This window comes from Chelonoidis abingdonii, chromosome 4, assembly GCF_003597395.2.
Source record: "Chelonoidis abingdonii isolate Lonesome George chromosome 4, CheloAbing_2.0, whole genome shotgun sequence".
Taxonomy (NCBI): Eukaryota; Metazoa; Chordata; order Testudines; family Testudinidae; genus Chelonoidis; species Chelonoidis abingdonii.
Window position 1 is genome coordinate 10406581 of NC_133772.1, and position 16828 is coordinate 10423408.

The 16828-nt window shown below is 48.6% G+C and overlaps 1 protein-coding gene across 1 annotated transcript in view; it reads right to left on the reverse strand.

The window, feature by feature from the left end:
- WNT2B (Wnt family member 2B) overlaps positions 1–16476 on the reverse strand; it is a 47024-nt gene extending 30548 nt beyond the window's left edge. Inside the window, exon 1 of the mRNA XM_032802460.2 lies at positions 15844–16476. Within this exon, the coding sequence (XP_032658351.1) occupies positions 15844–16025 (182 nt within the window). The 5' untranslated portion in view covers positions 16026–16476. The remainder of the gene's footprint in view (positions 1–15843) is intronic.
- Between the last annotated feature and the right edge of the window lie 352 nt (positions 16477–16828).

The window sequence follows — 16828 nt, forward strand, 5'->3', positions numbered from 1 at the left end:
CCTTCAGATGGTCAATTGAGTTTGACCCTAGTTGCTCCCACTTAGATCTGCAGGCCCTACTGCTCCCTAGGAAAGTGCCTCCATTATCTGTCTGTCTAAAGCCTCCCTGGGAGGAAAGCAGGTGGTACTGCACTAGTGTGTTTATAGCACCAGTGTGCAGCCTCAGAGGAGTCCAGCTCTGGTGTGGTGATGAGGGGGATCTGCTCGGGGGATGGAGGCACAAACTCAGGTCTGCAAGACAAGGGCTACTGCCTGGGTTCCATAGGGGACGGGGGCCACTCAAAGGGTCAGGAGGGGGGAAAGCTGCCAAGGGAGAAGGGGAATTCAGCTTAGACATAACCCAGAGGATGTCCCAGCTTTTGCTGTTTAAAAATCAAATCTGCTCCCAAAATACCACTCTTAGCACTAGGGCCCTGCTGAAAGCTGCTTGTAGCAATGGCCAGCAGACTGTGCCTGCCACAGCTCAAGCCTGGGAGCACAGGGCTCATTGCAAGTGAAACCATCTCCAATGAAAAGGAACTCAATTTAATTTTGTTAATTTGTGTGTGGTGTGTTTAAAAAACAAAACAAAAAACCCCCCAAAACCTAAACTGGGACACAATTTTCCCACAATAACCCCGCCCGAATGGTCCAGGTAAAGGTCAAATCTCTCTTCCCCAATGGCCAATTCAGTCTAGTCTGGGAGGACTTCTAAATTGCTCACTGATGCTGAGCTCTTGCATAGCAGCATCCATGAGCAGTGCTTTCAACCATCTCTGTTTGGTTAGGAAACTCCACCCCATCCTCGCAGAAGCTGAACTGGCCTCAGTTATTCCGGCCTTTTGTTATCTCTTGGCTGGATTGCAGCAATGGTGTTCATGGGCATGAGGCCTTTGGCATATAGGAAACTCCAATTAGTACAGAACGTGGTCTTGTGTCTCCTCAGCAACACAAACTTCCATGTATCAGAGGGATAGCCGTGTTAGTCTGGATCTGTAAAAACAGCAGAGAGTCCTGTGGCACCTTATAGAGTAACAGACGTATTGGAGCATGAGCTTTCGTGGGTGAATACCCACTTCGTCGGATGCATGTACGTCACACGAAAGCTCATGCCCCAATACGTCTGTTTGTCCTGTGGCACCTTTTAGACTAACTTCCATGAGCACATCACACCTATCCTCTGCTCTCTGCCCTGCCTTCAGATGGAATACTGGATCAAGTTCAAGGTTTGGTCTTTATCTTCAAAAGGCTCCATGGCCTGGGCCCAGGAGATAGTCTCTTCTGTCTAAAGCTGTGGGACAAAGCCCATGGTCATTGACTACACTCCTCTGGGACCATGGAATTCGCAACAAGGGAAAAACTTTTCACTGTGAAACACAACTTCTTGTGGTCTGGTCCCAGGCTGGGGAATAAAACTCCTCCAGGAGCTCAGGGCTATCGCAGACCTCAGCACTCCAAGTGTATTGGCTCATTTCTTTCACCTTCCCTTTGCTAACAAACACAGCAACAGATGTGTGGATATAAATAGGACACTCCCTGCCAGAGCAAGACACTCCACAGCACATGCTTCTCCCTTGGAGAGAACAATGTGACAGATGTTAGGCACCGGGTATAATGCACTGCTGGAAGGTGCTTAGGTGCCCTGGTGATGAGTATAAAATCCTGACTGAACAGCCCTGCACGGGCTCCATCCATTGCTGCCCATCAGCAAAGCAGAGCATCTCACTATCTCAAAATAATTAAGTTTGTCCCTTGATACATCAAGGGGAAACTTCTGTTTTTCTGGTACTCTGCAAATGCTTGCGCTCTTTATGGCAATTGTAAAGGGCTTTAACGAAATCGAAATGGTTGTGTTTCTGGAACAGGGTGCTAGTTTTAAAGTAAAAATGTTTTCCTCTTCCTAGTGTGGTGTGGGGATTGAATCACTGCTAGAATACCAACATGACACTACTGCTCCTCCGGAATATCGGAGATTCTCCTTCTCTAACACAAGCCATGTGCTCTGAGCATGCAGGGAAACTGTCCAGGCCTCCCTGCTACTGACCTTGCAACAGTCAAGGTCATAATTCAGGGCTCTGGTAGTGATCTGATGAGAGCTGAGAGCTAGAATAGGAACATCTCTGACTGGCTTTAGGATATACACAGCCTAATGCTCAATAGCACAGGTTTCCACTGGGGTGGGGGTGGGGAAGTGCATTTTTGTCAAATTGAAACATTTTGTGGGAGTGTGTTGATGTCTTTGATTTTAGATGGGAGAAAGTTGAAAGGAATCATTTTGGCTCTAACTTTATTTTGCTAATGTCTGTTTTATAGAGACTTGTATGATAAATATTCATTTAATATTATGAATGCATTTTACATAACACTTTGACATTACTGAAGTGAAACATGTTTACCTCAAATGTTTCAACATTTTTCATTATTTCCAAATCATAATATTTTTGCAATTTGTTTCACAATAAATGTCAAAATTTTGAAGGGTCAGGATTTGCCCTGGGAAGGTAATTCCATTTTCCAGCTAGCATTATTGCATTCAGGGTTGCACCAGTTCAATGAAAGGTGCTGTTTTTGAACTGATTTAACTTGGTTTAAATTACTTAAATATGATAAGATTTAAATCAAATTAAGGGTGTCCACATGGATTTGCACTGGTAAAACTGAGCTGGCTTTTAAACACCTCTGCACCTCTGACTATAGGCAAGGGGGCCTTAGACCCACTGCCTTCAGCTCAGACACACAGGGTGCACAGGCTGCCAGCTCTGGCCTGGACAAAGCCAAGGCAGGAGGTGTTAGCTCTAGTTCTCTGTAGTGCATGGAGAGGTCATGACTGCAAACTGATGCCAGGATAATATTTGCTCTTCCTGCAGCTTCTGTCATCCCAAAGGCTACTAAGGCATCTTGCAGACTATCCACTACCACCCAAACTGAACACAGCTCAGAGCGTACAGTGTGCACTGCAGGGCAGAGTTAGGAGGGGATATTCTGACCAAGGAAAGCAGAGTAACTCCTAAAATATCCATGTCGGAGCTGATCCAAAGCCTGCTGAAGTCTGTAGGAGACTTTCGATTGACTCCTTTGGAGTAGGCTCTTAGGGCAAACTGGGCTTTAAGATGTTCTCTGAAAGCTCCAACATAGAATGACGGAATGGGTGGTGCCTTCACACTGAAGTACCTGGCACTCAACTTTCCTACCCTCCCTTAAGACAGTTTGGAAGCTCTGCATTCCCTCGTACCCCTTCAGTATAGTCACCACCTAGTCACAAGCAGCGGCTTTGGCAGCTGCAGATAGACTGGATCAAGCAAAGAAATGCTGGCAGCCTTGTCCTGTGGCTCTCTGCAGAGCAGTGCTCAGGCTCAGAGATTAACAAGGCTTTAAGTGGCCAATCCACTGTTCTTGGCCCATGCATCAGACACTCTTCTCCATTCAATACCCTCCTCTGGCTGTTGGATGCCTGTAATATTTCACGCTCCCACCTATTATTACTCAGGCTGGTAGGCCCAGCATCATTTGGAAGAAATGCTAAGCATGTAATCCCTCTGCAGCTAAGCAAGTGGTGCCATCAGAACCTCTTCAATTGAGTTATAACCTCAGTCAAACATGACGTGTTAGCACAGGATGTCTGTTTTAGCTGTTAGGCGAATGGATCAGTACTGGATTCTTTAAAGGTTTAATTCTGACCTCTGGCACATGGGCTGCTGCCAGCTGTAGATGGGACAATGTACAAGGATGTGTTCTAGGATTCTGTTCTGGAAGGGACAGCACAGTGCTGTCTCTGGCAAGCAGTAAGTGCAGGAGCAGGGAAGCTTTGCCCTGCTGTGATCTCTTCTGTGGAGGGAAGAGACTGGGGTCTCGGGCCCTCAGCACAGCACACAAAGACATTGAAGTAGGCCATTAAAATCCATAAGTGACAGGTTGATCCTGAAGCCTCCAAAGTCCTGACAGCTGTGTACCTAGCTTCCAGATTTTCTCATTCTCTGCCTCTTCTCCAAGACTGGCAGTGTTATGATGGTTTTTGTGAGGGGGGTGTGCAAGCACCCACAGTACCCACTGGAGTGAAGGGCTCTGGACCCCCCTTAGAGGGCACCCTGTACCTTGCAGAATCAGGCCATAGGAAATGGTCTAGGGCCATGAACTCACTTCATATAGCAGACCCCAAAGCTGCCACTGGGCATCACTTCAGGTAGTGCTGGCCTGGGCTGGAAAAGATTTGCTGGTGTGGAGGGGAAACCTCTGTATCTCCTCTCTGACTTTTCCAACCCTGCCCCTGCCCCCACAATCCCCCTTAGTTCTCAGTTGCTTTGATACCCAGTTTTCCCGCATGTGCCACAGTTACATGAACCTGCAGCAAGGTTCTGAGGCTCTGCATCCACTTAGTTTAAACATGAGCAAGATGCTGAGCACAGTGGCATTTGCATTAACTAGTTTAATATTCCATTTATTTCACGCTAGCTCTGCGGTTTCCATTTTCAGTGTGCCACAGACTCTTGCAACTTAGCACAGAGACTCATAGACTTAGAGGGCCAATCCTCCTGTGCACTAAACCCATGGCTTAGGATGGTGCTCACTGCTCCAGGAAGTGGGTGCCAGTGACTCATTAGGTGGGGCTCTTCCCATTGGATCATTATTGAACCAGTGCATCGGTGTGGTGCTAGAGGACACCGGGAGAAAAAACAGGTCTGTTAGGTGAGATGTAAAATGGAGATCCCAGTCACTTTTGGTTGCTAAAGAGCCCATGGTTTTTTGCAAAAGCAGGGGGCAAATTCCTAACAGGATGTCTGTTCCTGAGCTGGTTTCACATTGATACTGTGTTCTCTTCCTTTCTTCGCCCTGGCTACTGTGGGTACAGAATTCCCAGCTGACCACAACACACTTTAGGATTCATTCATGGAGCCCAAGCCAGAAGGAACTAGTATGATCAGCTGGCTGACCTCAAGGTGCTATATATGTGCAAGATATTACTTTGTTGTTATAAATCCTTAATATTTTATTAAGCTGTACTGGGAGTGGAGCCATCCTGGCCTGTTAAAATTGTTAACACCTTGGAATGATTAACAGCCCTAATTTCCTTAGAGCCACTGCTCTGTATATTGAAAATGCTGGTCTCACTGCACAGCATTATTCTATTAAATCTCCCAACCCCATTTAATTTGTGTGGTTTTTTCCATTCTTTGTTCTCTGGCCACTTTTTTAAAATTTTTTTTACCTTTCCCCCCAGCCCTGTGGCTGATTCCTGATCAAACCTCCCACTCCATGACCTCACAGCCCTAATGTCTGTGGTATCAAAATGTGGTTACTACAGAGAATTGTTTCATAAACAAGTGTCTAGAAACTACTATCTCGTCTGGATCTGAAGAATCAGAGCCTGCCCCCAAGAACTGGCCAATGGCATAGTGACACCCCATGTTGGTTATGTGGGAGTATTGCTGTGGTACCTGGAACCCCAGATGAGCCTGGGGCTCTGTACTTGGTGCTGTACAAACCCATAGTAAGAGATAATGTCATCTCCAAAGAGGCACAGAGGTGAAGGGACTTGTCACAGCAGGCCAATGGCTAAGCTAGAAAATAGAAGCCAGGTCTCCTGAGTGTTGGGCCAATGAATATTCTTGTACTGAAGAGAAGACACAAAGGTCTTAGAAAGCAGCATGGAACGGACACCTAGCTCAGTCCCCCATTTGATAGGAAGCGAATACACGGAAGAACCTGATTTTTCTGAAGTGCTGAGCACCGGCATCAAGCTCATACAATGAACCAATGCTAGAAGCCAGGACTTGTGAGTTCCTAGCCACTACAGTGTTTACACTGCTCAAGAGCTCAGATAAAGGCCTTTGGTAGCTCTGAGAGGATGGTCTGTGGTTCCAGCACTGGGCGGGACTTAAATCTGGGTTGGATTCCTGGCTCTGCCACAGCCTCCTTGTGTGACCTTGGACAAATCACCTAGTATTTCTGCCTCAGTTTCCCATCTGCAAAATGAGGGTAATAGTTCTCCCATTCTCTGTTTTGTGTATTTGGATTGTAAACTCTTCAGGGCAGAGACTTTTTTCTGTGTCTGGACAGAGCCTAGCACAGAGTCCTGATCTCAGTTAGGGCCTTGAAGCACTGCTGCAGCGACTATTAATAATAGCTAGTAGATGTGTAAGAGCAACAGATGAGTTCCCCCTCCATTTTCTTCAGTGACATACCATCTCGGTAAAAGTTCTTCTGAAGACTGAACCAAGAAATACAATTAGACCAGATTATTGTGTGCAATGACTGAAAGAACCCATCTGTTGCAATAGGTTCCTACCAACACACGCTGGAAGGACTCCACAGGCCAGAGTTCATTTTTAGCTGAGTTTGACTTAAAAACCACCACCAGCAAAAAACAACACGTTTTTGAAAGAGGCGACTGTTGGATAGCTAGCATTAGAGCACTTCAGCATAAATCTGATGGTTTGTGACTCCCAGTTACTACCATTCAGCAGCAGTGTGTGTTTATCCAGAGAGTCCATTTCCTGGGAACCTGCCCATCATATCCTCCTTCCCCTACTCAGCCATGGGGAATGAGTGGGTAGAAAGGAATGGCTCTGTACTTTGCAGCAGGTGTTGTGGAAGAGAGAAGTAAACTACAGCACTTTGTGCCCAAGGCAGAGCTATGTAGAGAGCTGCTGTGACAGCTGCCATCTTGGCAGATGCACTGGGAATTGAACCTGGCACCTCCAAGCTAAAAGCATAAACTGCTACTGTGTGGGCCAAAGCTGTTTGGGTGGGGCTGTGACAGATACGCTGCCAATCAGCATAGAGGGAACCCTCGAATACACCCTCGCTAGAGGGCTACACTGACTGTAAGTCAATTTTAAGGTTGACTTTGTGCCGATGACTTGTTTCTACTGAATGTCTGACTTGACCTCCTATCTTGGGTACTGCTGGTCTGCCCCAATAATGATCTTTGGGATGCATCTTCATGGGGATTTAAACACAATCCCAATGCAAATATGATCAGTGTTAGCACAGGATCTTCCTTACTGTGTCTGTGGTTTTAAAGGAACCCAAGTGGCCCCAAGTATCCCATGAGCTTCTGAGCCAGGGAATGAGCTTGCTTGTTTTATCTCTAAGGAGTTTGATGCCTCACATCTGTTCTGGTGCCAGACTAAATTAAATATTTGTAGTTTCCAAGGATTGTGGTTAGCATTAAACAAGTTAGCTGAGGAGGATTGTGTGGCTCTGAGTTTATAGGGGGCTGGGGCATGCGTGTGAGGGTTGGGTGTTTGAGGGAGAAGGGGGCACATGTTTGTGTACATTCTTCTTTAACCAAACCTTTATTTTAAAATGACTTTCCACACTCCAGTAACCAAGCTCTCAACAGCGAGTAAACTCTACTAAGTTACTTGCACCACATTTGTTTATTGCATAGTTTATATTGACAAGCAACATTTGTTTAATCTGCCCCAAATCTTTCGAAAGAAATTTGAGGCCCATTGTGGGGCCTGATCTTCTCCTTCATACAATAGTCCTAGTATTGTGTATAGGATTAAGCACTGGAGTAAGGCTTTGCGAGGTGGGCTGTATCCCAGAGCAGAGACTGGGGACAACCGAACTTCCCCAGGCCTGGAGTCATTTTGTATATGACCAGCATGAGCTCATGTGCAAATGTGACTTAGAGATTTTTTTTCTCTGTGCTCTTTTTTTCAATTTCAGTGATCGGCTGGTATTGTGTTGCTAAGTAACACTTTATGGTTTGGAGGCCTTCTACATATGTGCTGTGATATATGTGACTTTCATTCTTCTTGCTGTTGCTAGTTAACACAATATACTGTGATGCTTGAACTGCACTGAGTAACACAAACCCAGATGTGATGGCACCACAAACTTTCACAACTCTTTGAGAATGCTGAGTGAGCCCATGTCATAACTTGAACTTGAGCTTCTGTGGTGGTGTAAATAACAAATATTCAGAGCTACAGGCTTTAAACAAACACATTGTTTTCAACTAGCAAAGTCTGCCAATTCCTGGAACTTTGGTGAAGCAATGTGGGCCTGCCTGATGTCACTGAAAAAAATCCAGAATTTGCTGTTTAGGTGAAGCATTTGGTTGATATTTCCTTTCCACGCACTGTTGGGTGAACTCATAGACTCATAGGTCAGAAGGGACCAATATGATCATCTAGTCTGACCTCCTGCACAAAGCAGGCCACAGAACCCTACCCATCCACTTTTATAACAACCCCTAACCCATGACTGAGTTATTGAAGTCCTCAAAATTGTGGTTTGAAGACCTCAAGCTGCAGAGAATCCACCAGCAAGTGACCCATGCCCCACGCTGCAGAGGAAGGCGAAAAACCTCCAGGGCCCCTGCCAATCCGCCCTGGAGGAAAATTCCTTCCCGACCCCAAATATGGCGATCAGCTAAACCCTGAGCATGTGGGCAAGACTCACCAGCCAGCACCCAGGAAAGAATTCTCTGCAGTAACTCAGATCCCATCCCATCCAACATCCCCTCACAGACCATTGAGCAGACTTATCTGCTGATAATCCAAGATCAATTGCCCAAATTAAACTATCCCATCATATCATCCCCTCCATATAGTTATGAAGCTTAGTCTTAAAGCCAGATAAGTCTTTTGCCCCCACTACTTCCCTCGGAAGGCTGTTCCAGAACTTCACTCCCCTAATGGTTAGAAACCTTCGTCTAATTTCAAGTCTAAACTTCCTAATATCCAGCTTGTACCCATTTGTCCTTGTGCCTACATTAGTACTAAGCTTAAATAATTCCTCTCCCTCCCTAACGTTAATCCCCCTGATATATTTATATAGAGCAAGCGCATCCCCCCGCAGCCGCCTTTTGTCCAGGCTAAACAAGCCAAGCTCTTTGAGCTCCTTTCATAAGGCAGGTTTTCCATTCCTCGGATCATCCTAGTAGCCGTCTCTGAACCTGTTCCAGTTTGAATTCATCCTTCTTAAACATGACCCAGTTCCTTCAGTTAAACTTCTTTAAAAGTTGACTGGGAAAATGAGACGCATTTCCTCTAAGGCACAAGTTTATTGTGGGCCAATCCCTAAAGGGATTTGGCAATAATAAAAATGAATGATGCACCACCAGGAATATTTACTGTAATAGCAATGGCACAAAAGATGTGCTTGCCAACCTATCTAGATCACGAGGAAGATAACATTCAAAGAAAAGCTGGCCAGAACACTTTCCATGAGGAGTCATTTCATCTAAATATGCTGAAATATTTCAGGGAGATACAATGGTTTCAACAAAGTTTTCATCAGGAATGTCTGAGGTCCAGGGCTCACTGGTCACATCTGACCAGAGACCTGAACTGTGAACACCTGAGCTTTTCAGACCCAAACTAGCCCTTTTTCACATAACTGTGTTGCAAAAACATCTGAAAAGTTTTGTTTGTATTTCAGCGTGGAACAAAAACTAATGTCGAAACCTCAATGTTGTGCAACAGAATTCTTTCCCCCAGCCAGCGTGGAGTTAGTGCCAATACCCACGCAGGGTTTTATCACCTGAAAGCCATTTCCGGTTCCGCAAAACCCATCCCTAGAGCTATGTTCTGCCAGAACAAAAACTCCCAGCCAAGAGGGGCATCTTGAGAGCGTGGGAGATGGCTTTCATAAGAGCTAGATGCGGCTTCCCCGAACATATGCTAAACATGCTCCTAAATCTAATGAAGTATTGACTCCTACCAGCTGGAAAGAGGGAGAGACCTTGAATTGTAGATGGTGAGAGATGATCAGATGATGGGGGGGTGGGGGCGTGCCTGTAAGAAGCTGGATAGACAGAACTTAGCTGTTACCTGTCACTAAGAGGAAAGGTCTACACCTGCTATCTCCTGGGAATCCCTGAGAATTCCTAGTTTGAGTGACAGCAGTAAATGTCCACCTTTTAAGATATTTTTAATGTGAATTTAGTGGTGGTAGAAGGTGCTGAATTGTTAGAACAGGAGCCAGGAGATCTCTAGTCCCAGAACTGGGACTGTCAGGAGAGCAGCAGGCCAGTAACACTAATATCTAACAGACTGTAAGCTCTTGGGAGAAGGTACGGTATTTTCTCACTTTCTGTAAAGTGCTATATAAATACCAACTATGGGCACACCTTGCTCTGATTGAAAATGTTGGGATATTCTCTCTTCTCCCCCCCCCCCCTTTCAGTGTAGCAAGAGAGGAGGGAGGGAAGGGAGTCTGGGCACAAAGGCTAGACCTGCATCTAAATCCATAGCTCCCAAGGGTGCAGCATTCAGGGCTCTAGCCGCTATGGGTATCCCTTCACTGCAGAGTTTACCTAGGTCTGGGCATCTGGGTGTGGGTTCCTGAGTTACCCATGGCTGCCCAAGAGCATGCAATGACAATGCTGTGCTCGGATCAGACCTGTGTAGCCACGCAGGTGCTGGGGTTTCTGGGGCCTCATCCCAGGGGTCAGCCCAAGTCTGGAAGCCGGTCTGAATCTGAGTTTGACTGAAGCTCAGAGGGTTTGGATCAGGGACTCCCTCTAGGGAAGAATAATTCCCTCCACTGCAGGGATCTGGGTGAAATTCTGACCTGTTATGCAGGTGATCAGACTAATAGTAAGGGCCAAATGGACCATCTATGGATCTATAAGCAGAAATTCAAATCCACGCTGCAGAATGGCCTGTAATTCAGCACAGGGGGAGTTAACTTTGTTCATCCAGAACAGGTCCTAGTCTTGCCATGTTCTCACTAGACACTGTCAGACATCTGCTGTCTCCAAATTAGTTGGAGTTACTGTATAAGATTTATCAGCTCCCTAGCACTGATCACATCTCAATCCCTGTTCCCCATATCCTTGTGATCAAAATGTTATCATATTTACAGTGTGAGAGGAGGAGGGGTAGAAATCCCCTGACCAAATGTTTTCTAACTAGCAGAGTGGAGACAGGATTATCTTGTGAGAGCAGGAATGGTAGAGTGAGCTCTGACTGGCACAATCTGCATCTTCTGCTATGTTTGCACAGAACCTAGAAACCTTACTAAAATCTAAAGATTTCAGCTGGTCAAACATATCCATCAAATGTTTTTAAACAAAAAATGGCCTTTCTTAAATGAAAACTTCTACAGAAAATATTGGTTCCCTTTGTAGTGTTAGTGTTCATCATAAACCTAAGAAACAAATGGGTCACTTTATTTCTCCCTGTTTCTCTGCCTTTTTTCCTCCTCTGACAGTTGCAAAAAGGAAAAAGTAGGGGAGGCAGCTAGAGGAAAACTTAAAGTAAATGGTTTTTGATTGGAAAAGTGGAAGAAAAGCTGCAGGATTTTTTTTTTTGGAGGGGGGCAGGAGGAAATAGGGGAACAAGTCTTTCAAAACTTCCTGTGAAAAATAAATGGCCTTTTCCTACCAGCTCAGTTAATAACATAGGAAGCACTTCAGCTGGGCCTAGCCAGTATTCATGACTGCTTACTCCAAATGCGGTTAGCTGGCCCATGGAGGGCTCTCTTCCAGCCCCTTCCCCCAAATACACAGTCCTTAACCAACCTTTCCTTCTCCCTCCTCCCCCATAAGGAGCTGAAATATTCTAGCCCCTCTCCTAGTCCCCGAGGCTTTTCCTTCCTCAGCTCCTTATGTATCAGTAACCTCACATTCCGAGGGGATGTTATTCTGTTCTCACCTGCCCTGAAGCTGGGGGCAGACACCATAGGTAGCTAGCTATGGCCCCAGACCAGTGCCTGTATCAACCTGACACTCATGGCCAGTGATGCACATTTGCTGCCCCAACTATTTCAGTTCCACACAGGCTGAATGTGCTGTACAAATCCACCTCTGGGTATTGCTGGGAACAGCATTATTGTTCATTTATTTGTATCACACTAGTGGCCAGAGCCCCATTGTATTGGCCGCTTTAGTTCACACATTCCACTTGTGTCTGTCACCACTTCTTCTTTACTAAACTCTGGGCTATGAGCTGAATGCACACCATCCTTGGCCTCTCCCCTCTTACTAGTTGCTGAAGCAGTCCAGCAGCCATCAGGGTACCACTATGGAAGTGGTCTCTGAGATTATGCCAATGAGAATGCAATTGTTATCACCTCAACCATCTTCCTGGCTGGAGAGCACTTGAAGGGCACCTGCCACCCAAGAAGCTACTGAGGCAGAGTATGAATTAAGCAGGGTGAGAAGACACGTTCCTCTTTACTGTCAGGTTTGGTTCTTTCACTCCCACTTTCTGGCTTTGCTACCAACTGGCAACCAAATCGAGGTTGGGTTAGGGCCCTTTGCAGGATAGACTGCCCTAACAGCTTCCCTGAACCGGAGAAGCAGCAGCCAGTGATGCAGTCTTAGTACCACTGTAATGTCAGAGCCACTAGTGCCTTCTGGAAAACCTCACATTCTCCATTTCCCTGGTCACTCTTGCTCTGTCTCCCCCACTTATTTCCGAGAGAACTAACAAGGAATGAGATTAGTACTAGAAGGCTGAATGGCTCCTGTTACTGTTGTCCCTGCAAGAGTTCTCTCTGACATCAAACTTGAGTTGTCATGGAGATGATTATGACAGACTTACCTATTTCAATACGGAATCATCAGGAGCAAGTGAACTATGAAAGAGCAAAGCTCCTGTGTTAGTTTATTTTCTTGGATATTTGAATTATCCCAGAGCCATTCTGGCACTATGATTTAGGAATAGCAGTGTGTAAATGTGTGGCATTCCATTTCTGTCTCATGGTATAAAATCTAATCTCTAATGAAGTGACTGACAACTCATTAAGAGCAGGATTAAAACTGCAATCTTCAAAGGACCCTTTGAAAATTAGTGGGTGCCTAAATCCTTTGGGTTCCTTTAAAAAGCCCAGCCCAAGAATGTAGTGGATTAAATTGCTCTTTCAATTTCTTTGACATGGGCATCTTTTGCTGCTTAAATGGATTATTTTTTTGTCTGAGCTAAGAGGTTTTGCAAACAGTTCATGTTGGCAAAAATACTTTCAAATGCTTTGGGGGCTCTGGGGCAGGGAGGGGACTTTAAAAATTGCATTTCAACCATAGAGGGTTTCATCTCATGTTAGAGAATCTGCAGATGCTGAGGCACTGGGTGGGAGGGGTCATTACAAACCCATAAAATATACCTGGGGCCAGATTTTCAAGAGATCTCCTCCCAGCCCCACCGGTGAGAATAATAAGGGATTTCCCCACCTTTCTCCATGGGAGCAGATAATCTGCCAAGAGCTGCAGTAGAAAAGCCGCGATGCCATGTTCTCTTCACTTTGCTACATGAGCAAATGCCTTTTTTTTTTTAAAAGCTGTTTCTTTCTGGCAACTCAAAAACGCATAGCAAGCCCTTACTAACACGCTCTGATTCTTAATACGAGCCACCTGTCAGACCCAAGGTTAGGTCCGTTGCATTTACAATATTTCAACTCTTTTTGGCCTTTTTTCTTGGAGCCGGGATTAGCAAAACCTGAGACAGCTCATTGAACTTTGCTGGCTAATGGTGTGATCCTAGAGTAGCTGAACAGTCCTGGCTCCCGCTGATTTCACGACCGCTCCCGATCAGGTCCTAATACCGTTATCCTAAGCAAGGGGCTTCAATCCCCGATTTTTAAGGAAATTGATGAGATGAAGAGGAGACATTCCCTGGAGTTCAACCAAGGCTGGTATCAGCAAAACCTGACAAGAGCTCCACAAAGGGGGCTTCTGAAGGGAAAACTCGGTTTGATCTGCTTCTGGCTAGGCTCTTCCTTGAAGCTGAACTTGAAAGGCGGTGTTTTGAATAGCAGAGAGATACTGAAGCCCTATAGATCTGTATCCGAGGCAGAGAGTTTTAATCTTCCCGAGGATGATCAGAAAGCTCCAATCCTTAAAGCCCACAGGTGAGCATTCTCCAGAGGACACTAGCTTTGGTGACTCGCCTCTGTCTATTATATTGCCCGCTGCAGAATTCAGCAATGACCTATTCTCCTGTACCCAGGTTGAGCATTTGGCTGTGGAAGTCGGAAACTCCCCCTCCCCAATTGTTTTTTCTATTTCTGTCCGCGGTTTGGATGCGTAACTAAATGTTTGCTTTGGTTTTGCTAACTGCTTTCTCCTTTTCTTAACTTGTGGCACCATAAAGGAGGAAAAGCGTAAGCCCCCTTTCCCTGATCTGCACTGGATGCAGCTAATGAACATTTGTCACAGGACAGGAGAACTCAGGGAGGGTTTTGTGCGTGTGTGGGTGGGGTGGGGGGCTTGGGGAATCTACAGTATCCGAAGAGAGAACTGAGGCTTTGCGTCCTCAGGTCTATATTGATCAAAACCCTGCTCAGCGCACGCCAGTGTTTCCGAGGGGGAGTTCCTCCCAGAGCTGTGGAGGTTGAAACATGGACGTGAACGCAGGCCTATTGCTAGCCTGGGTAATAAAGTGTTGGCAGGGCTGGACGGGGCGCTGTCATTTTGGTGTGGGGAGCTTCTCGTCGGGAAACAGGGCCTGTTTTCATGCCTCACTCCTCTTCCCAGCTCCGGGCCCGATCCTGCGGTTTTTACTCAGCTAAATGTCCGCTGGCCTGCTTGCCTGAGTATAATCGTGCGGGTTTCTCGGTGTCTTTGCTAGGTTTGAGTTTTTTGAAAGGCTGGAGTCGGTTATTTTGTTCAATTCGTTTTGGTTTTATCCGGATAACAAGACGGTGGGTGAGATGATTTCCTAGCACGTCAGCACAGAGCGAACCTTTACAAGCGCCTTGTTCTCGGGCTGAACATGCAGTTTACACGAGACTGAACTATGTTCTTGGCCCCTCCGCCATTTAAATCGAGCTTAGTACGTGCCTAAAGGGGCGGCGGGGCTGACAATTTTTACACGTTGGAAGTTAAATCCAAGAGTCGTATTTGAAAAGGGGTTTGCTACATGTTTTATAAAAGCCCCACGCTGTAGATCGCAGCTTGTACTACCAGGCTCTCAAGCTAACTAACGAGCCGCAGCGTTGACCCAGCTCCTCGTTAGTTCCAGTGGACTGTCGGCCTTAGTCATTCAAGGAGCTTTTTGTTTAATTCCAAAGTATGAAAAACAAAAACACCCTTAAATTACAACTAGCGTGTGAGTAGGAGGCTAAAGCCCTGTTTATTCCACAGCTGCATTAACAATGACAAGCGTAAACTTTTGCTTTCGCCATGAGACGGTATCAACAACTGGCAAGCCCAGCAGTTAGCCTGCGGTATCTCCCCCCACCCCCCTGCGGCAGAGGGGGGCTTTCACCAGGGCAGTTTTTCTAGGGGCTGGTGGGTGGGGGGGAAGGTCGCTGCGGATCCTGAACCTAGCGCCTCTGCTGGGAGCCCTGGGGCTGGGAGCAGGCGGGGCGAGCGGAGCTAACGCCGGGGGAAGGGGCGCAGGGCACCAGCCCCCCAGGCTGGGATCCCGGGGGTCCTAGGGCCTAGCAGCTCTGGCTTCACTGAGTGTCACGCTGTCTTCGGCGGGCTTGAAGCCCCCAGGAGCTCCTGTCCCTCGCAGGGATCCGGCCTGGCGGGGACGGGACCCCCACTCTCGCGGGCTGCTCGCTCTGGGGTTAGCGGCGGGGGAGCTTTGGCCCAAGGGAAAGCGCCCCCGGCTACTTACAAACTCGGCGGGGGGGCGGGCAGCAGGGCAGTAACTTCTCCCAGCTCGGCCAGCTCCAGCCCTGTCCTCCCTCGGCCGTTCCCACCCTAGCTGCGGCCGGCGCGCTGCTCCGCAGAACACCCATCCCCAAGCGTGGAAAGCCCGGGGACCAGCCCGGCCCGCGCCCGAAGGCAGCAGCTGGCACCTGGCGGGAGCCCGTTCGCACCTTCGGCTCCCAGGTCTGCGCCCCTGTCCGGTCAGGGGGACGAACCGGAGCGCTCCCGAGCCAGCCTGCTGGAGCTGCAGCGGGGCCCGGCCCCGAGGGGTTGCGGGCTCCAGCTCCCCCAACCCCTCCATCACTTACCACCACGAGGAGTCCACTCCGGGCGTGAGCGTCAGCAGCACCAACACCACCGCGAAGCAGAGCCGGGAACTGGCATTCGTGCCCTCGGCGAGGGCCGCTGTCCGCGGGAGCTGGCTGCAGCCGGGGGCCCGGGGGGCCAAGGGGTTCCTAGCAGCGCCTGCCCCTCGGCTTAAGCTCAGCATCGCTTCCCCAGGGTGGCTCTCGAGACGGAGAAAGAACAGGGGCAAGTTTTATCCAGCTTCCCTCGGGACGGGGCCGCCCCCCCCTCACTCCTCCCGGGGCAGCCAGGCTCCGCCTCGTCCGTGGGGCCGAGCGCGGCTTGGCAGGTCCCGCTCTCCACGGCTTGCGCGGCTGCGTGGGCAGCGGAGGGCAGGAGACCTGCTCCATGCGCCCGGGCGCACTAGCTGGCTTGGGGACGCGCCGCCCGCTGGCGGCCACCTCCCGCAGAGCTAAATCCCCAGCGCGGGCTGGGGCAGCTCACTCCAGAGCAGGGAAGGGGCCGCTTCCATGGAGCTCCTGGCGCGGGGGCTGAGGACACACTGGAGCTGCGGGCGTGGGGGCAGCCTAGAAATATTGACAGCTCCCTGTGCGCTCCGGGCGCTCATTGGGCAGAGTCAGCGGCGCGGGGACACGGCTGGGCTGGAGCCGGCCCTGCGCTCCCCTCTCCCCAGGAGCGCCTTGGCCACCCCCTGCAGGCTGCGGGTCCCGGGCCCCCTTCCCCCAGGCACCAGCCCGCCTGCTGCCCGGCGAGAGCTCCGAGCGCCTCGGGGAGCGGCCGGCTCCGGGGTGGGCACCGCTTTACCTTCCCCAGGCGGGGGTGAGCGAGCAGGGGCTGGGCGGAGCAGGAGGATTTCCTTGGGACAGAACCCCCAGCCCTTCCTGGGGCTGTCCCGGGGCACGGTGCGCTCCCTGCCCCGAGCATTGCGGGCAGTGCGCCTAGGGGGCACCGGCGGGATTGTTTGTTCATGAGGGACCCTGACTTCCA